At 38.2% G+C, this 27,288-nt stretch overlaps 1 protein-coding gene across 4 annotated transcripts in view; it reads left to right on the plus strand.

Annotated features, from left to right (window-relative positions):
- Positions 1-27,288, plus strand: part of LOC149078233 (uncharacterized) — a 575,966-nt gene that overhangs the window by 229,760 nt on the left and 318,918 nt on the right. For all 4 annotated transcript variants that reach the window (XM_089241835.1, XM_089241837.1, XM_089241838.1 and 1 more), the window contains exon 3: positions 7,809-7,957. In XM_089241835.1, the coding sequence (XP_089097961.1) occupies positions 7,832-7,957 (126 nt within the window). In that variant the 5' untranslated portion in view covers positions 7,809-7,831. The remainder of the gene's footprint in view (positions 1-7,808; positions 7,958-27,288) is intronic.

The raw sequence follows: 27,288 nt of genomic DNA on the forward strand, positions 1-27,288 counted from the left end.
CTGCAGAAGGAAGGTGGGCGAGAGACAGACAGAAAGAAAGCTCTTTCACACACTTAAGAAGCGGCAGCTCGATTCTCTCAGCCAAAAAAAGAAATTTATTTTTCTTCTCCGAACACTCTCTCTCACACACACATTGCTTGCTGCTTTACTCGTTTACCAGTCCAAGCAGATAACGATGTTCTTCAATCTCTCTATGTGGAATCGGGTGGTCGGATAGATGAGCTTTCAATACGACCTTCGAGAGACGACGACTTTGCGTGCGACTTTCAAAATATGTGACAGTTGTATATTGTCCAGAGTGAGCAGGGTTATGAAAAAGAGGATCGCATTTTCATTTTCCGGAAGGAAAAGCACTAAATGACTTATCACCAGATATGATCTTATTCCCGAAAATTTGAAGATTCCTCGCATTCATTTCTATTTCTCTTGGATTGTCAATTTGGGAGACGCGACTTCATTCGTTTCTACTACCGTGAAAATAAATAATTCACTTCTGTAGGTGGTCGTACCACAATTTCAGCTCTTTATGAACCGTGTCACAATCAAGACTATTTTCAGTGCGCTTACACTCTCAAAATTTAAACACTCAGATAATTCGTCTCGTTTTTACGTGTCACGATCATCTTCAAAGGACAATTTCACTCAACCGTCTTTCTGTTTTTGTAGAAATGATTGCCGCTTTGCCCTTTGCCGCTTTTTTCAAAGGAATTTCTTTTCTTTTTTTCTGAATCGTAAATTTGATTATCGTGATGCAAATCGTACATGTGTGCCATGGACTCAGAGATCTTGAGGCCACAAAAACTTTGTATGGGAGCTGTGAAAAGACCCTCCTTAAGAATTAACGGAGTTGAAATGCAATGCATGTTCTTATGAGGATGTCATTGCCAATCCTGTAAATATTGGACGTCAAGCAACCTTCGCACCTCCACACGCCAAATATATTTTTCGCACCGGCATCTCTGATTCAATAATTTCAAGATGAAAACCAAACAAAAACATGTTAAATAAAAAATTATCACATAGTTATTGTTAACCGTTACATCGGCAATGACGAGATATCTCGTCTAACTTGATGACTATTTCGATTTCGCTTGTTTAAGACCCTCTTATTTCGGCAATGACGAGCCCGGATACCGTTGTTAGTTTTCGTCTGCTGATAACGTGCCCCCCACCAACCCGTGAGATCAATTGGCAATGGGTGAAGTCAACTTTTGTTCAAAATTTGATAACAGAATTACACGAACTTCCATTGTGGCATTCCTACTTTTATAAATCAATTTCCCTACTCACTAAAAAAATTCAATCTTCCCTCTCAATCTATTAAGTGAAATGGATAAATTAACATTCTAAATATTCGTGTAACACAAAAACATTGAAGAAAGACAATTTTACACATACCTTATTCCGAATGAACCTTATTATAATGAACTACCACATGATATCATTCATACCCCTTCTATACCGATACTAAAAAAAAACAAAAAAAAACGATATTCTGTGTCATAGACACGGCCGCAAATTTTGACGCGAATACATTTTTTGTGCCTCGAATCGCATGGTAGGTACTGATATAATGAAATCATGTCTATCACCGGTTTTGTCTTTGGAATAGCTAATAAACGATACCAATGTCGTCTATTTCAGTAGTGACGAAATAAAGTGGAAAATAATTTGCTACGAATCAGGGCAGTGGGCTTGGGGCTCAGACGGGAAGAAATATTGAATGGATATCATTGAATGCACCTTTGCAATTTGCATCTGACGATACTATTGCTTTTGACTTGTGTTTTGTACTTCTACTTCCTGAGATATGAGCGTTTGAAGAATTTCATCACACAACATTTTGCGAATGCTCCCAGTGTCGTCATGTGATTTAAAAAGCGTATTCACGTCAAAAACTATTAAAAAACAATCATTTAAAAAAAAAACGCTCTATCAGTCATAGTCCTAAATTTAATTTCATAAATGAGAAAACTTCCCGCTGTTTCTCTCCAATTGTCCGTCACTAACGTATCGTAACAAAAATGTTATCATTTCGTATCCTTCATCATATACGGGAGATTGTATCTGAAATGCTATTTAGTTTCTGTACCAATATCATTATACATCTGATTGAATATTTCTTCATTGTATATATATATATGCTTTAATTTCGATGTTTTTATTTCTTTCCATTCACAGCTTTTATAATGATCAATAAACTTTCGAGGGGGAAAAAAAAAGAAACGGTGTTTTTTTTCCTTCGGTCTAGTATAGGAATATAAGTATAGTGCAAATAATATTAAACAACAGAGTATTTTCTCTTCCTTGTTTTATTATTATTGCCATTCTTCGTGTTGGGGGAGGGGGTGCTATCAGCTGCACAAAATCAATATATATATATATATATTCTTCAAAAAAAATGTATGGCGTTTCGCAGAGGTTTTAGTGATTTTCATTATGGCAGTTACTACGCGGATGGCAGTTACTAAAAGCCGGGAATAGGGTTAAGAAGGAATACCATACATACCATTCATAAGAAAAAAAAATCGTTCAAAACTTAGAAAGACTTTCTTGAATTGAAAAATTAAATAGAATTTCGTTAAATTTTCAAGAGAGCCACTCCTGATACCATGGCGTGCCACTTGTAGCATGGATTGTTTGCCATCCCTATGGAGTCGTTCAAGTATTACGTCATCATCGATGGGGGGGGGGGGTCCGATTTGCTGACTTTGATGACAAGGGGGGAGGGGGGTTTGGATAATGCTTACGTCATCGACAACCCTTTATGAAAATATGAGTTATGATTCAGAGGGGCAGAGCTGATGACGAAATTTTGCTGACAAGAGGGGGAGGGTCAAAAATGGCTAAAAATTTGCTTACGTAATACTTGAACGACCCCTATGCCGTGAGCTAACCCATATCATCAAAATGTTTCGGTCAAACTTTTTTCGGAGTTCATCGCAAAGAATGACATATAACACCGTTTTAAACCCGTTTCTCAATTTTTTCCATTCTTGAAATAATATCCATCATATCGTCCCCTCTCCCCCCCCCCCCACATGCTAGAAGCACGGAGTGCAATGTCCTTGGGGGAAAAAAGACCTTGGGAAATATGATGCTAGCAAAATAAGGTATCGAACCAGCTGATAAAAAAAGGGAAAATTAGCACATTCGTGCTTCTGGCATGGGGGGGGGGGGAAAGATTATGTTCTTAATCTGAAACATAATTCCCCAAACTTTCTTTTTCCCTTCTTCAGAAATTTTTTCTCTCATTGTCCCCCGACTCATACGATCCTATAGGATCCTCTGTTATACGCGTAGCTTCTATCCCCCCCCCCCCCACAAGGATCGTTACATCGCCCACTTTGGGCAAACTGTTCTAAAATCTAAACAGTTATCTAAACCATTGAAACCGATGCATTTGCTGCTGTTATTCATTTGCTGCTTATTTCCCTTGGAACTCTTAGCGATTTCTCTAAACTTCCGTTGAGAATTGTTGTGCATACTATGCGTAGAATTTAAAAATCATAAACTTATGTGAATAAGGAACAATCCGCGATCGATCTCTTTAAGCCGGTGTTTCTCTACTTGTGGTCCTTGTGGTCCTCCTCCCCCTTGTGGTCCTGAGATACTCCAAAGGAGTCACGGGTAAGAATCAGGTTGAAGGGGAGCCATGACAGGTTGCTGGGGGGAGGGAAAAAAGAGCTTTTAAAAAAAAAATCAGATGTGGGAATATGAAGTTTCAAATTAAATATTTTGGGAAAAGTGTGACTACTTTCAGAATGAAGCAAAATTTCTCATTGAGTCTGGACCGTCTTAATACATGCACCCATCTGGACGACAAAGCCCAGGATTTTGAGTGCGCAGAAGGGTCCCACGTACCCCAGCCAGGTAGGGGTCCCCCCGATGTTGCTAAAATGGCTTTGCGTAGAACCAAAGTCATCTTAACACATGAGGCACATCTAGGCATGACCTGGAGCCTTATGTTAATAGAGGGTCTTTCATGATGAGATTTTGCACCATGATTTGCGATAGTAAGTAAATACGTGTTCTGTTGCTTCCAGCTGAGTTAGGGGCTCCAGGGCAACTTTCTGCCCGAGGATTCATGGTGTTGAGATGGCACTGCAAAGAACCTCCCTCTCACTGGATCAGAGGTAAACCTTACTTATGAAAGTCTTCTTCAATATAAATTTTCTCAAAAAATCCAATAATCAGTACGAAGGATCTCTGGATTGCAAAAAGCTCTCTGTAAGACGGGATGGGGGAGGGAGTTCTCGAGAAAAAACATGGTTTTTTCACACACAGAGACCATGGGCGAAAAAAGGTTAAAAATACTGCTCTAAGCTACCAGTGAGACTGAAAGTAGGCCAATAATGGGTCATCATTAATCCCGTCTTCGAACTTATAAACATTTGAGTTTTAACTTTTGTCCTTGGTTCTCTTTGGACAACTTTGTAAGCATATAAGAGCCTCATGGTGTGAACAATCTAAGAAGTGTAAGTGAATTTTCAGAAGCTATTTGCTTTGCGGTTTCTTAATAGGGCGTTCGATCTAAGGTTCCCATTTGCGAAAAATAAATGACGAATGATGTTGACTTTAAACCGTGGACGTGGCGATCGATACGCCTTTTTTTACCCAGGTTTGGCCGCCGTGGGTGCAGTGGGAAGTGGACTGGAGGCGGAAATAATATCGTTTTATTAGAATATGCGTACGCGCCTACCTTGCCTGTCCCCTTTACTGTCATGTGTGCGGGGGGGGGGGGGACAGCAATGAGAGCGACCGGAAAGCGGACAGCACAGACTCATTTAGAGTCAATTAAGATTGCCGGTAATCAACAATGACGTCATTAGGGGGCTAAACGATGAGCAATAAATTTCGATAAGCTGACGTCTTAAGGCTAATTAGGTAACCGTCAGCCTTCGTCTCCGCTCATTTAGTTGACGGTGTTTAGTTTCCCTTTTGCCGCACTTGGTTGAAAATCGGCATTTACCGCTCTGGGTTGGTTGGTTGGAGGCAGTCAGTCGACGAGCGATTTTCGATCGGGTGGATGGTGGGGTGAATCGGGACGAGGGCGGGATAGCAATTTTTTGACGGTACCGAGAGAGAGACGGTCTTTAACATCTCGTTCTAATTAAGCAATTCAGGTCGCGTAAATTATATCCATTGCATCTTTGGACACCGTTCCCTTAATATGCTTCGAACTGTTCATTTATATATTTCCCTTTCTCTCCTACGTCTTCTAATTTTCGTCGCAATTTCTCGGTCGGAAGGAAAAATCATTATTTGGCGGCAAAAGAGAGATTTTTACAGCGGTCTCCTTATTATACGAAAACCTTTCACTCGCTCTCCTAATAACGCCTGCCGAAAAATTATCGGAAATTTGTCGCGGATTTTCGTTTCAATTTCAACTTTCATTCGCCTCTCCTACTGAGAGAGAAAAAAATTTAAATTGTCTCTTATAAAATAAATAAAACGTTTGAATCAGGACTCGCAGCACACAGTAGTTTTCTGAACCATAGCTGAGAGAGAGAGGGGGGAGGGGGGGGGCAAAAAGTTGTGTTTGCTTTCGTAAAAAGTCGAAGAAAAGATCTCAAAATTTTTTAGAATAATTATTGTGATTGTTTATAATTTTTGGAATAATTATTCTCAGGAATAAACAAGTACATCGAGGGAAACGTAAAGATTCGTTATTTGAGAAAAAAGAAGAAAAATTGAAAAACAAAACTCGCTCCTTTCAAAACATAAGTAAATAATTAATAACAAACATATAATAATTTATTTTAAAATATACAGAAAACTGGATGTTGTGAAAATATGTATTTTTTGAAATGTTGACTTTTTTTTAACTCATCTTTGCCTCTGACCGGGAGTCGAACCCGGGTCCCTCGTTCGCCGGGGGAGTGCTCTCACCACTAAGCTACAGAGGAAATAGAGATTTTCCTTCATTGGAGCGTATACCTCTGTAGCTTAGTGGTGAGAGCACTCGTCCGGTAAACGAGGAACCCGGGTTCGACTCCCATTTTAGAAAAAATGTTTTATAAAACTTGAAAAATGCAACCAATGACTGTATCTGTTACATTCGAGCGAATGCAACCAATAAGCTTGTTGGGTTTTTTTTTTAAAGTCTTGCCAAAGAACTTTTCTCAACCTTAGCCCTAGCCAGCAAATATAGAGATGTTTTTTGAGATAAAAATGTATTGAGAAATATGGTTTTCTCTGTATGTTATGTCGAAACGAATCTTAAAAAAGAAAATTGTTTGTTTCTTCCGAGAATCGCACCTAGGTCCTCTTGCAAACTGGGCAAGGGCGCTAATCAATACACCGGTATTGATTACCTTTATTTCCATTTAATACGCATCATTACCATCGCCACCTGGAATGGCTTTTGCTGTAGTTAAAGGAGGCCGCAATGCCTCCACTCAGCATTTCACGATAATAATCCGTGTTATACAGAAGTGAAGGTTGTGCCTCTGGTGTATTGGTCAGCCCGCATAACAGGTATACAATATAACCACGGATTCGATTCCCCGACGAAACAAACAACTTTTCTTTCCAAAAATTCGTTTTGACATACTATCCAGAAAATAAAATTTCTCAACCTGCCTTCTTCAACCGTTGGACCACTGCTGGTCCGCGAAACATTTCGCTAAATTATCAAAGCCCCCCCCAGCTTAGTGAGATGAGGATGCTTTTCTCTATTTATAAGGGGAAACACTGAAAAAAAGTGTCTGTTTAGTCTTTTCAGTAATATAATCCAAATAGAGGAATCAAATAGAAGTTAATGCAATGACACTATTGATTTTCGCTTTATATCTCACAAGAAAAGGGTCCAAAAGGTGTCGTCCTCAAAAAAGGTGGAACAATTCCAGTATTCATCCCACCAAAAAACACATAAAAACCAAAAAAATTGGCGGCGGATTGCAATTAATGAAGTTGAAAAAAACTAATATAAATGACATTAGCCGGCTGCTTATCGCCTCTCGTAATTCCTGGCGAGATCTATAAAACAATTATTTTCACACTCGTGCTCGACGGTTCTCAAACCTTCTCAAACTCGCGGAGCCCTTTTTAGTAAAAAAGTTCGATTGGGCCGCTCAAGTGTTACGTAAGCAAATTTTTAGCCATTTGTGGCCCCCCCCCCCCATTGTCAGCAAAAGTAAAAAAAATTCTGATTTCTCCCCCCCCCCCCCCCGTCAGCAATTTCGTCATCAGCTCTGCCCCTCTGAATCCTAACGTATATTGGTGGAATCAGAGACGTACGCAGGTGGGGAGGCATGGGGGGGGGCTCGTTCTCTTCCCCCCCCTTCCCCCGCCGATCAAGAATTTATTATTTTTAATGCAAAAAATATTTTTTCAAGTGAAATTTCAGAAGAATATACCTTTATGTGTTATTATAATCAATTTCTGTTAATTTCAATGTTATTTGAAGGCTGTGAACTCAAAATTGATCCCTTGAGTGACACGTGATGTAGTTTTAGAGCATTTGGAACCCCCAGTGCAATTCTACATAACTCAATTTACCCGCAGCACATCCCCAGATTTATCAAGTAATCCGTAATTATATGCCACGGATCATTTGAGTGATGCGTGGCACAGTTCCAGAGCACTTAAGTTGCCCGAATGAACACAAATGTTGCTTAAAATTGAAAAACGTTGTGCTGCCTCCTCTCAAATAGAACCGAAAACATTATTAATTTTTAAATTAAATTGATTCTTATTTTGAACTGGTGTGCAGCATGAAAACAAATAATATGCAGTATAACATATTCATTTCATTCCATTCATTCGCGTGTGTCGTCTTCTAGTAATTTAATTCTCTTTTCCAGTTTTCAATCGGAAGGATAATGACATGATGGACGATCGCAACGGTGAAGTCGCCATCAATCTGTCGACAAACAAATCTTCCAGAAACTCCGACACTCCTAACAGTAAAAATTCCGAGTCATCCACCGAAGACACAGTGACCGATGTCCAGGTAATTTTCCATGAAATTCTTTCTTATTCTTGCGGATTCAATATTTCAACTTGCTTCCTTTCAAGAAGAGGGGAAAAAATCGGCCCTCACATGGGGCGGCGGCAGACAGTTACATTCTTAGTTCTACTAGAACTGGAGAAATTAGCACGCAGTGATTGGTAAAGAATATAGTAAAACGTCACTAGGGGCGGAGCGTTCCGCCAAATAACTCACTAACTTTTATATTGTGCAACTGAAAAATATCTTATAAATGAAACAATGTGTTTTTAATAATACGGTAATCAATTCTTCACTTTAATAAATTTTCATACGTTAGAAAAATCTCTGCATTTCTTGATGCACATCAAGTACGTCTGCTTATTTTCTGCGTTTTTTTCCCGAGAGGCTGAAAGACGAAATATTGTATTCAACAGAATAATAATAGTAATAGTAACAATAATTACACTGCTCACGATTTTTTTTTATGTTCTTAAGAAAATCTTAATGGCTTTATAGTAAACTAGCTATAATACCCGGCGCTGCCCGGGTTTTCTTCAATGAGGATTTTTTGGATCACGTGATATCTCCCTCTCTTTTTCTTGAGGGACATACAAACCGTGTACAAGTTAACCAATATGGCGACCTGCTCGATTCATGAAATAAACAAATATAGATTTACACAGAAACGTAGAAAGGAATATATATTTTTCTTTTTTTAAGGGGCCGCTGGGTATTTCGATCCCCCCCCCCCGAACTTCAAGTTATCCATCTGTCTGTTCCAAAAATCCGTAGTTAAAGCTGTGGAATTTTTCCGGTGCACTTTTCACGGGCTCATAACTAATTTTAAAATATCCTAACCCGCACGAATTTATGCAAATGAATATCAAAAGAGACAATATGAAGACATTAATTTTCATACTTGAGAAGATATAAATGAAATCAATGATATTGCTCGAATATCCAACTCAAAAGTATAGGTTTGGCTAATTACTTCATATTTAATCTCCTGGGCTTCGTATATCTCTAAGCGAACTGAATATTTCAAAAATCGAGAATTCAATACAATTTTTAAAATTATAGATGGGGCGGAAAATCCCACTAATTTCCGCATTTCTACAGTAAAATCGACAATTTTAGCACTGATTTCTATGAGGGTCACCCTTTCCCTGACTCTCAAAGCGATGCTGATGATGATTATGACGTCTATTCAAAAAGCCTCATTACTGAGAGTATATTGAAAATGTGGCAAACCATTATAAAGGCATAAACTATTATACATATACTAACAGGATTAAAGAAGTGACAAACCGTTGTAAAGGCATATACACGTCTGAAACGCATTGCTAGGGAACCACGGTAACCAAAGTAAACGTTCGGAAAGTGATTGTTGAGGCCCAAAAACCATTGATGCCGGACAGTTTTTTGTCCGTTTGGGGCATTTGCCCTGGGCTGACGAAATTTTAAAGTAGCCTATCGTTCAAGTCAGGTCCCATTTGGTATATATGCAAAATTTGGCGGCGATCGATCTAAAATTGTAGATTTGTACAGAGAACATACACACACAGACACACACACAGACAGACAGACAGAAAATCAATTTTATATATATAGACTAGCTTATACCCGGCGACGTTGCCCGCTCCGTAAAAAATTTATATACGTATAGCTTATTAATTATTTCTTAATCAAAAAAATTTCTGCATCAAGTAAGAGAAAATTACTTTCACATTTTTAAATATTTTAATTAAAAACTTGAGGCAATTGCTTTTGTGGATACACAATATTTTTTGTTTTTCCCTCTGGTGTGTAGATGTACAAATTTTTGCTATTACCAACACGCGAGCAGGTGACGAAAAGGTGTGAAAAACAGGGCTCAAGTAAGTTGATACCTGCCACTGCTAACAACTGGCCTTGCACTTTGTTGATTGTCATGGCAAAAGCTAAACGAATCGGGAACTGTAATCGCTTGAATGTGAATGGCATTTCTTCGGTGATGATTGGGATACGTGGAATGAAGACTTCTTTTTCTTTGTAACATCCAGTTAGAATCGTTGCTTCAATGATGCAATTGTGCAATTTCTTCACGCAGAGTCTGTTGCCATAGCAGAGTATCGGTGTCTCCAAATTTTCTTAAAAGCATTACAGGTGCTCCGACTTTGAGGGTCAAATTGTGTGGTGGCACACCCGGAATATCCAAAGAGTTCAGAAATTCTGCAGGATACAGAACTGTCTGCGCTGTGTCTGTGACAGTGTCAACCGATTTGTAAGATGTGGAGTCTCCCGGAATAATTTTTAGGATTTTTCCGTTGATCTTGTTCACACTGTCATTTTTTGGTGCCAGAATCGCACTCTCACAAAGCCACTCATGGTTTTGGTGATTTTGTTGAATGTTTGGGAAGACCAAATTTGTCTGCAAGTTCTTGAACTGAGTTTATATATATAAGCTGGCAAAATCCATTTGGGAACGTTATCAGTCCAGTGCTTGGGTCTACGGGAATTCTTCCATTGCCAAGTTTGATCAACTGATGTGAAAATGACAGCAGTCATTTTGCAGTTGAACTCGCATGTTGGTGGATAATGATAATTTTTTAGCTTCGTGCCAGAGTGTTGATGTCCTAACAAATTCGAGTCGACCACCGATAGACAGCACCTTCACTTCCAACCCATCTCACTAATGGCAGTAAATTGCAATGTAGCGATATGGCCAGAGTTGGTGTTTGGTGAAGTAGAGTGCTGATGATTTGAGGCGAGCATTGAGTTAATCAGCTGGCGTAGAACATTTTTATTCCGTTTTATCGTCGTAGTTGTTGTTCTCTGTTGTTAGTGACGTCAGATGTCCAGCTTGTGCAACGAATATTATTCAAACGCCTTTTAAGCATTTTTTAAATTGAAACTATACCTATAGAATGGCCGGTTGATAAGATAAGGGCCACATTTTCACTTACAGGACACCCTGTATATAGGCTAGCAGAAATACCCGGCGCATCCCGGGTTTTCTTCAATTACTGGGAGGATTGGAAAAGAGGGACAAACCGTTATAAAGGAATAAACTGTTATAATAACAGAATTAAAGGTGTGACAAACCATTGTAAAGGCATATACACGTCTGAAATGCATTGTTGGGAACCACGGTAACCAAAGTAAACGTTCCGAAAGTAATTGTTGAGGCCCCAAAACCATTGTTGCCCGGCAGTTTTTCGCCCATTTCGGGCATTTGCCCAGCTCTGACGAACTTTTAAAGTAGCTTACGGTTCAATCCCGGACCTGTTTGGTATATATGCAAAATCTGGCGACGATCGGTCTAAAACTGTAGATTTGTATAATGAGCATACATACATACATACATACATACATACATACTTTCACATTTATATATAAGATTGGGGCTACTGATTTCAAAACTGATGTTGATTTTGCCGAATCAGCTCTAGTTTCTGAGATAATGCATAGTTTCAACAATGTGATTTGTACACTGTTTAGCATTGAGAATTTAATTTTCACTTTATCTCAAAAACTAGAGAATCAGAAACCAGAAAACTTCGAAATCAGCTCCCCCAAATCATCCTAAACACACTGAAATGTCTTCGAGAACAAAATCAGTGTTGCCAATGATTTCTTAAAAAAAATATTAAATTCCAGTGGAAAAACTTACATTTTTCTCTAAACAGACACATGACCAAAAACTTCTCACATTCCCAAAAATTTCATTGCTAGTGAATAATATTACATTCGGATTATATCATGAACAAGTGTTCTTCAAAGTGGCGAAATTCGTGCCCTCGAACTTTATGCAGCAGCGGATCATTCGCAGTTAATTACGGTTTATATTGAAATTTAAAGTTATGAAACTATCAGCGCTGATCATGCGCATAACGGCTGGAGAAGTTTGAAAGATAAAAGTCAGGGAAATTTTTCTTATTATTTTATACTTTTTTATTATTATTTTGAATTTTTATTATACATAATTATTTTTACACATCGAAATACTCTCAAAAATTGCCTGATAAACTCTCATAAAAGTATCGTTCACACCTTCTGTCAGTTTTGAAAAAATTACGAAGAAAAATAAATCAAAGATCGTAAAAAAAACGAAGATGAAAGGAAAGAAAAAAAAAAGAGTTACTTGAGCGAATTGAACAGGATTCGAACATGTGACCTTCGTTGTCACAGTTATGTGACGAAAGACGTATGTTATACTCCCTTGTTAATACGATAGATACGAAAAACTGGCTGAGTGAGGAGATATCGATGTTTCAGGAAAGGAAAATTCATCTCTGCCCTCACGGGGACAGTTTTTCAAAACTGTCGTATTAACAAGGGAGAGTGACGTCTTTCACCATATACCGCCATCTGGTGGCCCTGATGTCATCTACGAGCTATTAGCAGAATGTTGCCACCGTCTATTGCACGGAGCTATTCAACATATACATACGCTCCTAGGAGGGGATCTTCTATCTGTCTTCATAGCTTAGTTGGTAGAGCACTCGTCCGCCAAACGAGAGACCGGGGTTCGGGTCCCCTGAAACATCGATATCTCCTCACTCAGCCAGTTTTCCGTATGTGTTAGAGTCATATACTCTACCAAGTAAACCACATCAGATATCGAATTTCAGATGCAATTAAATAGCTCAAACGAAACAAAAAGACATGCCATTCAACTTCGTGAAATAAAATTTCGCCTATAAGGGACGTATTGGTTCATTGCGACCAATCATGAGACGCGAAATTCCTCTATTACACCTGGTATATATCTAGGAATGTAAACTCTGTTTATATGGTGCCTGCTAAAACGTTTTATCTTTTATTTTGCTTTTCACATCATAAATTTACCATGGACCATATGAAATTTACCATAGCACGAAAAATCCTGCCTGCACCATCAGCCAAAAATTCCCGCTGGGACCCGAGTCAGAGACTCGAGATTCCCAATTCATCATACACATTATCAAGCCTAAACGCAGCAAAACCACCGATTCCGTCCACCTAGTGTGTATTAATCCACTTTTATTACACTGTACCGGCTCGTTATTACTCATAGCAGTACGTCTTTCTATTGAATTCTAGCTAGCTCCCTAATGGAATCGACCTCGATTGTGGCGAGGTCTCGACCATTGAGCAGGATCATTGGCATCGTGTTTTTCAACATTTATTTTCAACGATAATAATTTTAATAACATTTTCATGGAGAGAAAAATGTCAAAAAAGTTTAGTAGAAAAATATGAATATCAAGTATCGGATAAACCGTTTTACTCGTATTTAAGTGTTTTTTACCCCAAATGTCCTCCTTTTTTCGAATTCGAATATCTCAGTGAATATTGCACATAGAAAAGTAGAATTGTTTGTGCTTGCATCAGGAGAGAAAGGGGAACAACTTTATAATTGGGTTTTGGAGAACAGGGTGTCTTATAAAAAGTTAATATTTTTATTTTATAACTATACTTGCAACTTAAATGGCATATCTGAGTACTACACGTTATTTGGATACTTTTTCTGAGTGGGAGTATGCCTTTTGGATCAACGGTTCGCCAGTAATATACCATACGCGCCATGTATATCAGGTGCTACTACTATGTCAGAATATACGAATCGGGAATCCTTCAATCTCATCAATAAGGAGAGTCTTTTTCTATATAATCATTATTTGTCCTTTGTTTTGTGAAAAGACAAAATAGAATATAATATATCGCTCTTCGCAGTGTTTATGGCGAAATATTGGGGGAGGGGGAAGGATCCGCCGCCGAGTGAGTGAAGGTTCTCGGGAAGAAAGGCATCAGAATCGACTGCCGTCAGTCGTGCCATGGCATAAACAAAAGAAATCGAAAACTGCCTCATACGCTTTCGGCTTTTGTTTGATTCCGCGATGCATTCTACATCCTCGTGGAAAATTCATAATTTATTCGCACTTTGGTGCCAATGAAAGTTTCCCCGCATTCACTCACTCGCTGATAAGCCTAAAACCGGGAAGATCAATCACAATCGATCCGTAACCGATATCGACATGTCAGGACAGATTGATGAAAACGGTACCTACCTACTGCTACCGACGATGCGATGTACATACCGCCTGCTGCCATATACTTCCTCCCCAACCTCTTTCCCAACTCGCTTTCTCACTGTTCCTTCATCCCTCCGTTCGAGAAAGATCGATGGCCAGAGAAACGGTGACTCCAACATAACTTTGCTATTCGTACTCCCTCTGCCTCTTCGTCGTGCACAGGACCGTGATTTTTCGGCGTCAGCAAAATTTCTAAATTTCTTTCTCCCCCCCCCCCCCCCCCCCCACCGCGAAACTCTATGAGATTCCTTCTTTCCTCGTTTAAAGAACATTCCTCCACCCTTTTACTGCTCTACGTCTTCTTCGTCGTTGAATGCGAACATAATTTTTGAATATCATCGTGCTCGAAGAAGATTCGATATAAGGCAGTGTCTCTGATTGTTGCTGCAAAACAAATCCCCCCCTCTCTCCTAAACACGAATTGATCAAATTCTGAGGGAGAAGACAAGGTCAACTGCTGATCAAATTTGAGAATACGCGAAACGTCAGCAGGAAATTGGGAAATACCTCCTACGATGTTGATGATGATGCACTAACATAGAGTCTTGTCTGTACATCCTTATTGACATTTTTTTCAAGTGGAATGTTCAACGACAAACATAATATTATGCATAATATATCCATAATTTTAATAAATAAAAAATATTAACCTTATTTTATTAGCGAAAAGTCGTAATTTCCAGACCACTTAAGGGACCTGCGGCATTTTGATATATGGCTTGAGTGACCCACGGCACTGTGGCGTATGCACATGCAAATGAGATCCCAACATACAGATGGCGCTTGACAACAAGTTATCGGGAAAAATAGCTGCCAATAAACGAACTGTTTCGGTGTATTTAATCCACACTTTGACTTTATGTTTCAGCTGTACTTATAATAGCAACACTGATCTACAAAATTTTCTTAATGAACTTTTGGGTGTTGATTTTCCAGATCAAACCTGAAAAATGGCCATCACGTCCAGTTTTTTGTTGTATGATATATAATTTTGTATAACTTTCAAAATTTGCATATTTAGACTATACATGTGAAATGATACTAGAAATCTCATATTTCTACTCTTTGACATCTAAAACTGGGGGAGAACGGCAACACTCTTTTATCTCTAATTTCAACCTGATTCTCAGTTTTTTTGATTGAAAGAGAGAAACGAACGCTTTAAGTTTATGTATGATGTACAACCGTTTAGTCAAAAAATGGTGCTAAAAGTCAATGTCGCAGATGCATTAATGTTCCAAAGAAGTTTTGCTATATTTTTTGCTGATACCACGTCACATTAAATTGCGGCTGATCAGAGATGTACGCAGAGGGGCACGAGGGCTTATGCTCCTCCCAAGACGATCAAAAATTAGAAATATTTTTGAAAAAAATAAAGTATTGAAAGACTAAATACGAAAGACTAATAAAATTAAAATACCTTTATCAGCTATTTTAATCGATTTCTGTTAATTTAAATGTTTTTGAAGGTTTATAACTAATAATTTATGTGGAAGAAAATCATTAAATCATTGTGAATACCACCCCCCCCCCCTCCAGATCCTACGTAAACCCCTGGGCCCTGATGGAAAACATTATGAAGACTATGGACAAATCTTTCCCAGGTTTTTCACACCTAAAAGAAGATTTTTCCGAAATTAAATTAGACTCTCTTCTCTAATAGTTCTTCTAGAAGAAGTATTTGTGACTCAAATAAGGAAACTATCAGTTGTTTTGTTTTCACATAGAACGCACTGCATGGCAATAGTTTACGTCTGCAGTGAAGGGGTTTTTAGGGAATCAAGGTAGGTAAGACCCTTCAATGATGAGTGATTATTGTTGCTTTTTCCAGAAAGAAGAATTATTTTTCAAATACTGGAAAAATTGGTATAAATTTCGTTTTGTGTATATGCACGTGCACTCTATGGATATGACATATTTATGTATGTGTATGAGGGAAGAAAATATATTTTTTTTTTTTGCTATTTCTCTTTCTCTCTCTCTCTCTCTCTCTCTCATATACAACGATGTATATGGTAAAATAACCATCGTAATAAATATATTATAATTTGTTATTAAGAAAATATGTCAATTATCGCCATTTTCAAGGTATGTAAGTTTGTCATAGTGTATGTGTATTTCAAAAAAATTTTCATAATGCATACAGATAAACTGTGCGTGAGTGAGATTTTTACAATTCAATACAATTCAATTTTATTCATCACATCATAAAACTTACATTGACAAAACGAAGAAAATCCATCCAAGGGATCGTTGTCGATCCATACCGGGGGACACGATTATTATTGAGTCAATTTTCAGACAGGAATAGTAAATATTAATAATAAACTAATCATAATTAAAAATAAATAAATAAGTAACAAACAAAATAATGAAAAAATGCAAGACAGAGAGAGAGAAATTGTCTAATGAATATGACATACATACACACACATATACGCAGACACAAAATATTACATTGATTTAAAGTAAGATTAGTGATTTGTTTTATTAATATAAATAAAATAAATTATAAATGAAGCAAATAATTAGTATTAAAATAAATAATGACAACAACGGAAGATGCGATTCAGAAATTTTTGAGTGATGGGGTAGTGTTTTCATTTTTTTGCGAGAGCACAATAGGCAAAAAATACACTGCTGGCCACCGTAAATGCAACACCCTGAAGGAAGCATGCAAATAATATGAAATTTACAACATGCATTAGCGGAGGTGAGATATGCAAATGATTAGAATTTCAGCGCAGACGCACATCACGCGCGCCTGTGGCGCCACTTCAAAGCGCTATTTAAGGCTTGGAGATTTCGACGATTTGAAGTACGGCAATTGTGTTTTTCTTGTGGTTTTTTCAAAAAAACGATCAATTATGCCTCGTAGAAAACAGCGATCATCTTTTGATCAAGTATCCGAGTTCGACAGAGGAAGGATAGTGGCCTACCGAGATTGTGGATTATCTTTCAGGGAAATCGGTAGTCGTGTTGGACGAAACCAAACAACTGTAATGCGGATATGTGATCGTTGGATGCAGGAGGGTACGACGGACCGACGTGTTCGATCGCATCCACCTCAGTGCACCACTTCACGTGATGACAGGCGTATTGTGCGTATGGCAGTGACGGATCGCTCAGCCACATCACGAACCATAGCACAGCACATTCAGTCTGCGCGTACCATTCGACGCCATTTACAGCAGAGTGGTCTGTCCGCAAGACGTCCATTGCTTCGTCTACCCTTGACGCAGAACCACAGACGTCTCCGCCGCCAATGGTGCGATGAAAGAAGGATGTGGACGGCACAATGGAATGAAATTGTCTTTACTGACGAGTCACGCTTCTGTCTGCAACACCACGATGGTCGGATTCGAGTCTGGAGACACCGTGGAGAGAGGACGCTGAACAGCTGCGTTATGCACCGCCACACTGGTCCTGCACCGGGTATTATGGTATGGGGCGGTATTGGATATCACTCTCGCACTCCTCTAGTACGCATTGCCGGTACTTTAAAAAGCCAGCGCTACATCTCCGAGGTGTTGGAGCCAGTTGTCCTTCCTTACCTTCAGGGCTTGCCCACAGCCATATTTCAACAGGATAATGCGCGACCACACGTGGCACGCATTGTCCAAAGGTTCTTCGTCAATCGCCAGATTGAATTGCTTCCCTGGCCAGCTCGCTCTCCGGATCTTTTGCCGATAGAAAACATGTGGCCCATGGTTTCTCAACGATTGACCCAGATTACATCCCCAGCTGCCACACCAGATCAACTTTGGCAACGCATGGAAGCTGCGTGGTCTGCTGTACCCCAAGAACACATCCAAAGTCTCTTTGAATCAATGCCGAGGCGTGTGGCAGCGGTGATCTCCAACAATGGCGGCTACTCTGGCTACTGATTTTGGCAGGAACCACACTTCACAGAAGTCTATAAATTTAATCATTTGATGCTTGGTCAACATGTTATCTACAAAATAAATATTGTTGCGATATCTCTTGTCTTTCTTGGTGTTGCAATTTGGGTGGCCAGCAGTGTATATTGCATATTAAAAATAGCTTTCAACATCATTTATAGAGAGCAAATATTGTTTGAGACGTTTTTTTAATACAAATATTGAAGTGCAGTCAAGAATGTCAGATGAAAAATTGTTGTGAAATTTCGGAACAAGAAACAATTTCATATATGAATTCAGTGCCGCAAAATTAGTCTGGAAAAACTTATTTTTACTCATGTAAGGGAAAAAGTTAAACATTGTTGACCAGTGTAATGATTGTTCTTGTTCATTCAAGTTTCAATTAAAATAGTTTATATATACAACTTGGCATACATCTTTCCGATTATGGTGATCGTCACTACACTATAGTTTAAGATCATTAAGTGGCATGCAACACGTTTTTTGACCAACGAAGTTGCAATCTCCGAAAGGTTGATCACCCTTGTGATATAACGTTATGACATTATGCTATGTTCACGAATGGTTTATAGATGTATGAATTTTATATCTTCGGCGTTCAAAAAAGCAGAAGTCACTGAGTACAGTTTTGAGATTTTGTCAGTTTAAACTGTTGAGAGCCATTATGGAAAAATATTAGAAATTATTTTAAGGATTTCTAACTCCTACAGTAGATTTATTGATTTTTAGACGACTGGTTCGTGGTTCATACCTATTCATATCAGGGGCGTAACTAGAGGTGGGGGGGGGGTAAGTGCCCCGGGCGGCAAAATTTAGGGGGCGGCAGTTTTAGGTGGGAACAAAGAACACCGTTACAAAATTACCGAATTTTAAAACTGTGGGGCAACAAAAATCCTAGTTACGGCCCTGGTTCATATCGTGAAATAATTAATTGAAAATTTTAGTCAACTGCAGTAGTCCTTCAAAAAAACTTTTGTGGACTTATAGTGGATTTTGCTTGAACGCCGACGATATAATTCTGATTCTTTTGATTCCCGCTTTATTCTGAAACACATCCCATAGACCCTTTAGTAACTTACTTTAGCTAATAGTGGGCACGCGAAGGTCCTCCGAACACATTTTGAAATCGCTATTCTAATCCTTCGAACAACTTCGTATATTTTTGTACGTATTTTCTCTGAAATTTTTATAAGCATATTACTCTTTACTGGCAAACTCAACAATTGCCGAAGCAATGTAGAAATGAAGGGAGTTAGCCTCTCATTTCGCTTGAAATGATCCATAGACGTTATTTATTGCGAATGCGTGGGTCGTAGATCAAGAAGTGAGGGAGGAGAGTTAAGGAATGTATTGGTTCAATGAATTTTATTCAAACTAACGAGGTCTGATTTATAGGTTTTGTGTGATTGAAACCCGGCCAATATCCAAGATTCAAAAAATAATGAGAGTACTGTTTTTTGTTTGTGAGAGCAAATTTTTTATTACAACTAACGGTCTTTCTTCAACTCTGCATATACGCTCGAAAGCGTTTCTAACGTGAAAAAATTAGCACTCACCAACAAGGACTCACCTGTGGCATAGCCGTGGAGGGAAATCAATGACCATGATACAAACCCGCGAAGCAATCATTCAAGTTGAGCGCCTGCGACTAGAGGAGACACTCGTTTTGAATGTATTTACTCGTTCTAGTGCTGCCATCTTTTGGCAAAGTTTACTAAATAGTAAGGATTCTTTCTATACCTGGGATGCTGACAAAAGAAATTAATTAAATTTTAAAGCATGCTTCATTTTAGCAGAAGAAAGAATATGATTGTCTCCCCTCATCTTGTCGTTGTCTGATTAGTCTCAGAACTTCAAGTTCAACCGACAATGAAAGTCGTATATATATATATATATATATGGTCAATTTCTTTCTTTCTTTTCTTTTTTTTTTTTGCTTCAGATACAGCTTTCAATATAGCTTCTAGAGAAGAAGGAATTTGAATATTTTTTTTAAATTTATACATGTATATTGGAGCACATGGCTCTTCAAAAAAAAAAAAAAAAAGAGCCCACGATTTAACTTGAAGGCATTTTCTTTTTGTTCTTCATAGGGTTCTGTGCTATTCATCTACTAGCTCGCCGATCAGATGCCAAGTGTTTCTATTTCTGTATCTGGCCACCATCTTGCATTATAAAAGAGTAGTTTTCAAAAGGTAGTTTATGCATACGCGGAACTTCACAGAAGGCTTCTGAGGGGTCTTTGCGGAATGTTTCTCAGACCGAAGAAATGAGGGTGAAAATATAGCGAATGACTGGAAACCCACATTGTGACCCATGGTGCACATCACTTGAATGACCACCGCCATATTTCCAGATCACTCAAGCAGCTGGCGACGCATTTATAGTAACCCTTTAAGCGGTTTTTAAATTTTTTCCTGATCCGCATTATAACTGCCGCAGTGAAAATCATGAAACTTTCTAGAAAAATTGTCACCTATTTTCAAGAAGAATATATTTTTTTTTGATTGCGCGTGAGCTGATAAATGCGTCTTCCCCAGCCCAAAATAATAATAATGAAAAACAAGGAAGAGGGGAAAAACTACCGTTTTCTGTGATTTATACTTTATCCTGTACGCATAATCGTATAACCTCGAAAACAAAGGGAAACATCCTTTCTTTCCTCTTCTGTTTCCCACTGGCAGTTCATTGACACACGACAAGGAGAACATGTTATCAGGCAAAGCTCTCAGTATGAAGCTAGCCGAACGCGGGATTGCCGAAATAAGAGGGTTTTAGACAGACGAGATATCACGGGATTGACACTGTATGGGTTAAGTGACTCGACACAGTTTCGGAGCATTTAAGAGGCTCTCGGTTCAGGCCAACATCGCTTATGTTATCCTCGGTACAGTTCCAGATTACCTAGTGGCCCATGATACATTTACAGATCATGTAAGTGACCTGTGTGGTACTGTTTCAGATCATTATAGTGGCCTGCAACATATTTTCAAACCAATGAAGAGGACTGTGCTCTCCTAAAGGTTGAGAACCCTTGATCTCGGAACTTGGTCCAGACAAAGCTTGGCACTAACTCAGTGGAGACCGATTACAACCCCCTTAAGGTATCGAATACTGTTATATGCGAAAGGACAGCAAATTAATATCTTTTGCGCTCATCGCGCAAACATCCATTTTCTAGTGGTCATAGTTCACTGATTCTTTTTTTTATTTATATATATATATTTGTTGTCATTATTATTTTATTTTTTTGGAAGGTTTACTTTCGATGTACTGGACATACCGCCCGTATGACTTCTTGCGGTCGGGAATTTCTAATGCAAACAACTTGGTCATCTGAAGATAAATATTATTGGAAGAAAAAGGTTATGTTCACGCTGAAGCCCGCATAAAATACACGATTCATTACGCTTATATTGCTCCGGAAAAAATAAGGTTTCCTCTTGCATTTCATTTTTATTATTTTTCCACATTCGATGGCATACCGTTTTTTGACAGTGAGTTAGTAATTATCGCATTCCTATCATAACAAAATCACATTTTGTCTGAGAAACAGGGTGAAAATTCGAATACCTAATGTTTAATGGGAAAAATTTACTAGCTGTGTGTATTTATTTACTCAGTATATAAAAAATGTGCTAGTACTTATGATTAACTTTCGTTACGGAAAAAACATCTTTCGTGTTACGAGTGGGTGGGAAGTCCTGGGCACATTCTAAAAATTCAAGCAGTTCACGTGAAAAAAGTTCGGTTTGCACCAAAATACTCACCAAGGCATCGAGATTTTTTGATGAATGATAAAATAATAATAAATAAATTTTTGACTCTCAGGCTGTATCAGGAAATAATCGACATCACGCACGCAATACTACACAAATAATGCATATGATTTGCGTTACATAAAACTACCACGTTTTTCATTAGAAAACTTTCCAAGAAACTTTTCTCACATTATGAGAAATGTGATAGTAACCTTTCACCTGTTTAGATGTAGCCTAAGCTGGAAAGAGTGTTCGTATTAAAATGCGGTAGCCTCCTGCAACGCAAATCGTAATAAACATTAATTATGCGCTATGTGTGTGTCGTATTTTAGTTGCTATGCTGTTTTTCTCGTGATACAGTACCACTTGTGAGTGAAATTTTGAACTTTTTATTATTCACGAAAAAAAAAAAATTCAAAGCCTTGATAGCATCCTTTTTTTTGTCAACTGGTTGATTTTTTAAAGTTAATTTTTAAAATTTGTCCAAAATTTTTCGCCAACTCTTTATATTAGTCAACGTTTCTTTCGCGTGGATGTTGTGTTCGAGTTTCATCGAAGAATTCATTATTTTGTTGCATGAAATTTTTTGTTGCGGCTCATGAATCTTTTGAAATATATATATATATATATATATGCATCATTTGTTTTCTTTTTTTTTCTCTTCAAGTTCGATTATATTCTCTCTCTTTGTCCCGTGGGGGAGATTTTGTAGTGCGTGTGTGCGCATGCGCGAGCGCGCGTCCGTCCAACTTACTTTTCTTCGAGTTATCCTTTCGAAACCTCCTCCGGGACATGTTGAACCTAAAAAGAAGATCCATCATAGTGTCTTTTATCGGAGGGGTAGTTTTACAACTTTTTTTTTTCATTCTTTACCTTTTGTAAAACGGGTAGGACAAAAAAAAGCCTGTCGGTGGGGCCACACCGTGCCTGCGCATTGTGTATAGTATGAATGAGATCTTGCTATGCTGCAGCGTGTTGCTGTAGGAGTTAAAAACTTTAAACCTTCCTCACGCGAAATTTCCAGCCTGTTCTTATGGTGATAAAAAAGGAACGAGGGTAGGGGGAAACAGCGTAAAAGTGTTCGAAGAGGTTGGGGCTAAATTAGGCACAATCGAACTCTCTCACTTTTTCCGTGGTTTCGATACTTTTCAAGATCTTCGCTGTATTGCGGGGATAAATTTATTCTCCTTTAATTTTTTTTACTTTTATCATTCCGCTTGGCTATCCGAATATATTTTGAATCGCTACGGATCATTAACACAGCTTATCTGTTTTCCACCGAAACAACCCGAATGCATGCTCGCAGTTACATAACAGGTATAGATATTGTCTTGCAGTGTAAAGGTCTTTCCTTCATGTTTTTTGCATTGCGTCCTGTGCTTTTATCTGCTTTTTCTTTTTAACCCCCAATTTTTCAATTTTATCTAAATCTTCACATTTCGATAAATGGGAGAAAATAAAAAGTAAAATATTTAATTATTAGGATGAAACCACATAGAAAAGCGCAAGAATACAAATACAAAATCAGAAACAGCAACAGGCAAATTGCCCAATAAGGCGACTGGGAAAAATAAAGAATACAGATGAAATAAACATAAAAAGTAAATAATGTTAGGGAAAAACCACATAAAAATATAGTTGTGATTGCCTGAATACAGTTACCCAATAATAATAAGCCAGAAAAGTAACAAAACAATATTAGTGAAATATAAGTATACTTGCTGTATCTCTGATTTTCTCCCTAAGATTTGTTTATAAGTAGAGCCCGAAGTTCAGGCAAAATGTCATAACTACCTTTTTTTGCCTATTTTCCGAACTTTTTTGTTAAAAATGCCTTTTTTTGAAATTTTCGAGCCGTAAATGTTCAAAATTTTCAACGGGAATGATAGGATGGACCATGTACACCGTCAATCGACTGCTTTTATAAGGGGACACCAGTATCGTTTGGTAAGAGACAGTGGTTACACACACTAGGTTACAGTATCGCAGGGAATTTTTCTCTAATAGGGTTGTTAATAAATGGAATAGCTCATCCTCGGAGTTAGTAACTTCTAATAGAATTGATACGTTTAAAAAGAAATACTATAAGCATGTTAGGGTAAATCGAGAAGTTATCCATACTTAGAATAAGATAACCATTAGTATTCTTTATGGGCATTGTATAATATTTTATGTAATTTTGTTTGTAATTGCATTTTTAATTGAGTTGCTGTATTTGTGAAATACATGACATCCATATTTGTTATTGGTATCTTTTTGTCAGCCACCTCGTTGGACATTTTGTCTGTTGTGGCCTGGTATTTCTATTTAACATAGCTTTAAGTTTATTAGCGAATTTCAGAGACCATAATATGTAAAACTTGGATATTTTGACCATTGAGAACTTCAAAAGAATTGCTCTTTTTAAAATTTTCCAACTCTCAGTATTTATTGTCATCAGAAAGCCCCCCTCCCCGCCAACCCCATTTAGACGTGAATGTGAATCGTAAAAACGATCTGAGTGATTGATGTTGCCATGCATTAACTTTGCTTTGACCGGATGGTGTTAGGTGTGAATGATTTTTTTTTCAGATGAACGCAACCCGTGCTAGAAAAGCAGAGGAAAACTAGAAATTTTTGTTTCTCTCCACACGCTTTACATAATATGTCTCGCTCAGGCACTAGCATTGTATGCGTATAGTGGACCGGTGGTTGTCCCAAAAAGTCATAAATTGACGTTATGGCTTACACTTTCTTTCTTTCTTTCTTTCAAACCGAGCACAACTCAGGTCTATCACCATTTATGGGTGATTTACTACCTATTGAGTTGTGTCGGAGGTGTAACTGTGTATGTACCTAACAGTATGAGTGAATGTGTAGTGTTGTATTTGATTTTTCAGAGTTGCCATCTATATTTCAGAAGAGAAGTGAGTGATGTGTTATGACTGATTTACATTTGTGCTGTTTGTAGTGCTGTTATGGCTTACACTAGGCGGTGTAGAGCAGACAGGGCTCTAAGGCCCATGTTGTTTTGATCCTGTTTTTTTGCGCCATGAATGCACTGCAAACAGCCATGGCTATTTATATTTGAACATACATATTCAGTTTTCGTTTAAACTGCCCTCAGGGGTATGTGACAGATGCGGCCACACAGGGCCCCGCGCTTGAAGGAGTCTCGCATATGTGGTAATATAAAAGAAGTTAAATTTTCTTCCAAAAAAGAAAAAAAAGATGGCCATGTTTCAGCTATGGAAATGATAATGATTATTTCAAATAATAGTCAACAAATAAACCAGAATTATTGTGCAACCTCGAGGGAGCCCCACAGATCATTTTCTCTACTGGCTTCGCGTCTTGTAATGGTGGCCCTGGAATTGGCCTAATCCTGAGAGCCTTCTAACATTTTATTTTGGGCTTGAAATCGGTCTAATTTGGATAATAATGCAGTTATTATAATCTATAATTAAAACAATGGACGAAATATGGGAAGCCTGTTACTGGTGATATTTTTTCTACCGAAAAAACTTTCGCGAGCCGGAGCTTGTGCACCCCTGAAATAAACGGTATTAGTTCCATCGCAACGAAAAGTAAAAAAAAGAGAAAAGCGGGATGTTCCTATGTCACATAACGTGTGTGCGTTACTTATAGCTTTCGTCTGTTACCATGTCATTTGGACTTGGAAAGATCAGCTAACGTGCTTTTTTTTTCGATCTTGGTTTTCGTTGACTTTTCTGTGGGCTTTGTCTGAGGTGGCGATAACGTTGTGGAGCACGTTCATGTAAAGTATTATTATTATTTTTCTTTTCTTTTTTTTTTGTGCTCCGATCGAAGTGAGAAAAAAGAAAAGTATGAAATGGTGGAGGGGTGGTGAAGAGAGACAACTGAATACTCGGTAAGTGGAATACAGTGTTTGTTGTCAGGGGTAATAGTTAGTTTTTAGGACGAAACACTCATCAACTGTATCAAGAAGTTATCTTTAGCCTCAAATTGGTCGGCTGCGCCCCTTCATTTAGTGATGGGCTGACAAATGATGAACGGTCTCTCATTATATTTCTCTCCGTTTGTCTGAGTATCCTTCTCTGCTTATTCTGTTTTTGTGAAATTTACCGTGTTTTCTTCATTTTGTATGTTTCGGTAACATACATACATTTTTTTTCTGTCTTTCCACACACCACCTCTGTCTGTAATCGATGGAATTTCACCTATCACTAGAAAGTGCAATAAAAAAAGTCAGCCTGAATCAAAAAATGGTTATGTTTATCAGTCGCCTCTCTTTTTGTTTTAATACTTGTTCTGTGTGCGTGTGTGTGCTTGTGTGCGTGCGTGTGCGTACTTGCGTGCGTGCGTGTGTGTGTGTTATAATGTTATTGGTGAAAACCTTTAGTGCCAAAATGCTAAGCAATGGTAATTGCCGAGTTTTATCTGTAGAACTAATTTTTTACTGCCCAAAATATACCCCTCTTCACTGTATCTTCTCGAATTATGCTACTTAAGGTTACATACCTTAAGGTCAATACCTTTTCATCTCTGTTTTGATACACTTGTTTGGTTTTGTTCTTTTCGGTCAATCGACAGTGTACTTTATCCTAGACCAGTGTTTCCCAAAATTGGCAAAATCGCCATTTGGGGGCGATGGAATGGTCCAAGGGGCTGGTAGAAGCTATGTGTTTAGTGTAAAATCCTATGAGTTGGCTTGAGTTTGAGGGTGACGAGAGAACAAAAAATGTCGAAAAATGGAGGAATGGATAAACAGTTTGGGAAACTGTGTTAGAGTTCAGTGTTTCCCAAAATGGGCAATATCATCCCCTGGTGGGCGATGAAATGGTCCAGGGATGATAGAAGCTACGGATTTAACACGGAATTCCATGGGCTCATTTGAGTTGGGGGTGACGAGAGGAAAAAAATTGTTGATGAAGGGGGCGATGGAACAAAAAGTTTGGGAAAGTATGGTCTAGAGTCTAGACCATACATTCTCAACCCCGCGAACCAAATCGTCCTCGGAGTCACCTAATGTGGTCCGGAACCCCAAACCTAATTTTCTAAAAAAGGAACTAAGCGGCACGTTAGTGACTCACGGCGCAGTTCTACATCGGTTGTGTTGCCGTGGTACATACCCAGATCACTTGAATGTTTCGCTGCAAATTTCCAGATCACTCAAGTAACCTGTGGCGCTGTTCCAAATCACTTAAGTGGCCCGCGACACGTTTTAAATTAATCGAGGCCTGGCCCACACTCTCATAAAGGCTGAGCATCCTTGTCCTAGGCTATCCTTGTCTGTTGTCGGACAGTTTTTCGACGATGTTTTACATTTTTGATGCTCCGACAACGAGAACAAATAACTTATGTTTATGTTGTGTCATATTATATATATTATTATATACATGATATATTACTTAATAAAATATATTAATTGTTAATTATTTATGTTCAAAATCATTGTTAATTATTTATATTCATATTATGTTCAAAATTTTATTATGATTGGTGGAAAATTGTACATTTGTGTCAAGAACATACTCACAGAGTTACAAACTTAGAGACAGATGAAAAATAAATTCGATATATAGGGTCAAATGTCATTGTTGCAAAATAGCTATTTCCTTAACCGTTGGTCTCGTCGGACAACATCCGAAAAGCCGTTCAAGTACAAAAAA

Source organism: Pholcus phalangioides, unplaced genomic scaffold (genome assembly GCF_987345545.1).
Source record: "Pholcus phalangioides strain wild (caught in Gottingen) unplaced genomic scaffold, Ppha-v1.0 ptg000014l_1, whole genome shotgun sequence".
NCBI classification, from domain to species: domain Eukaryota; kingdom Metazoa; phylum Arthropoda; class Arachnida; order Araneae; family Pholcidae; genus Pholcus; species Pholcus phalangioides.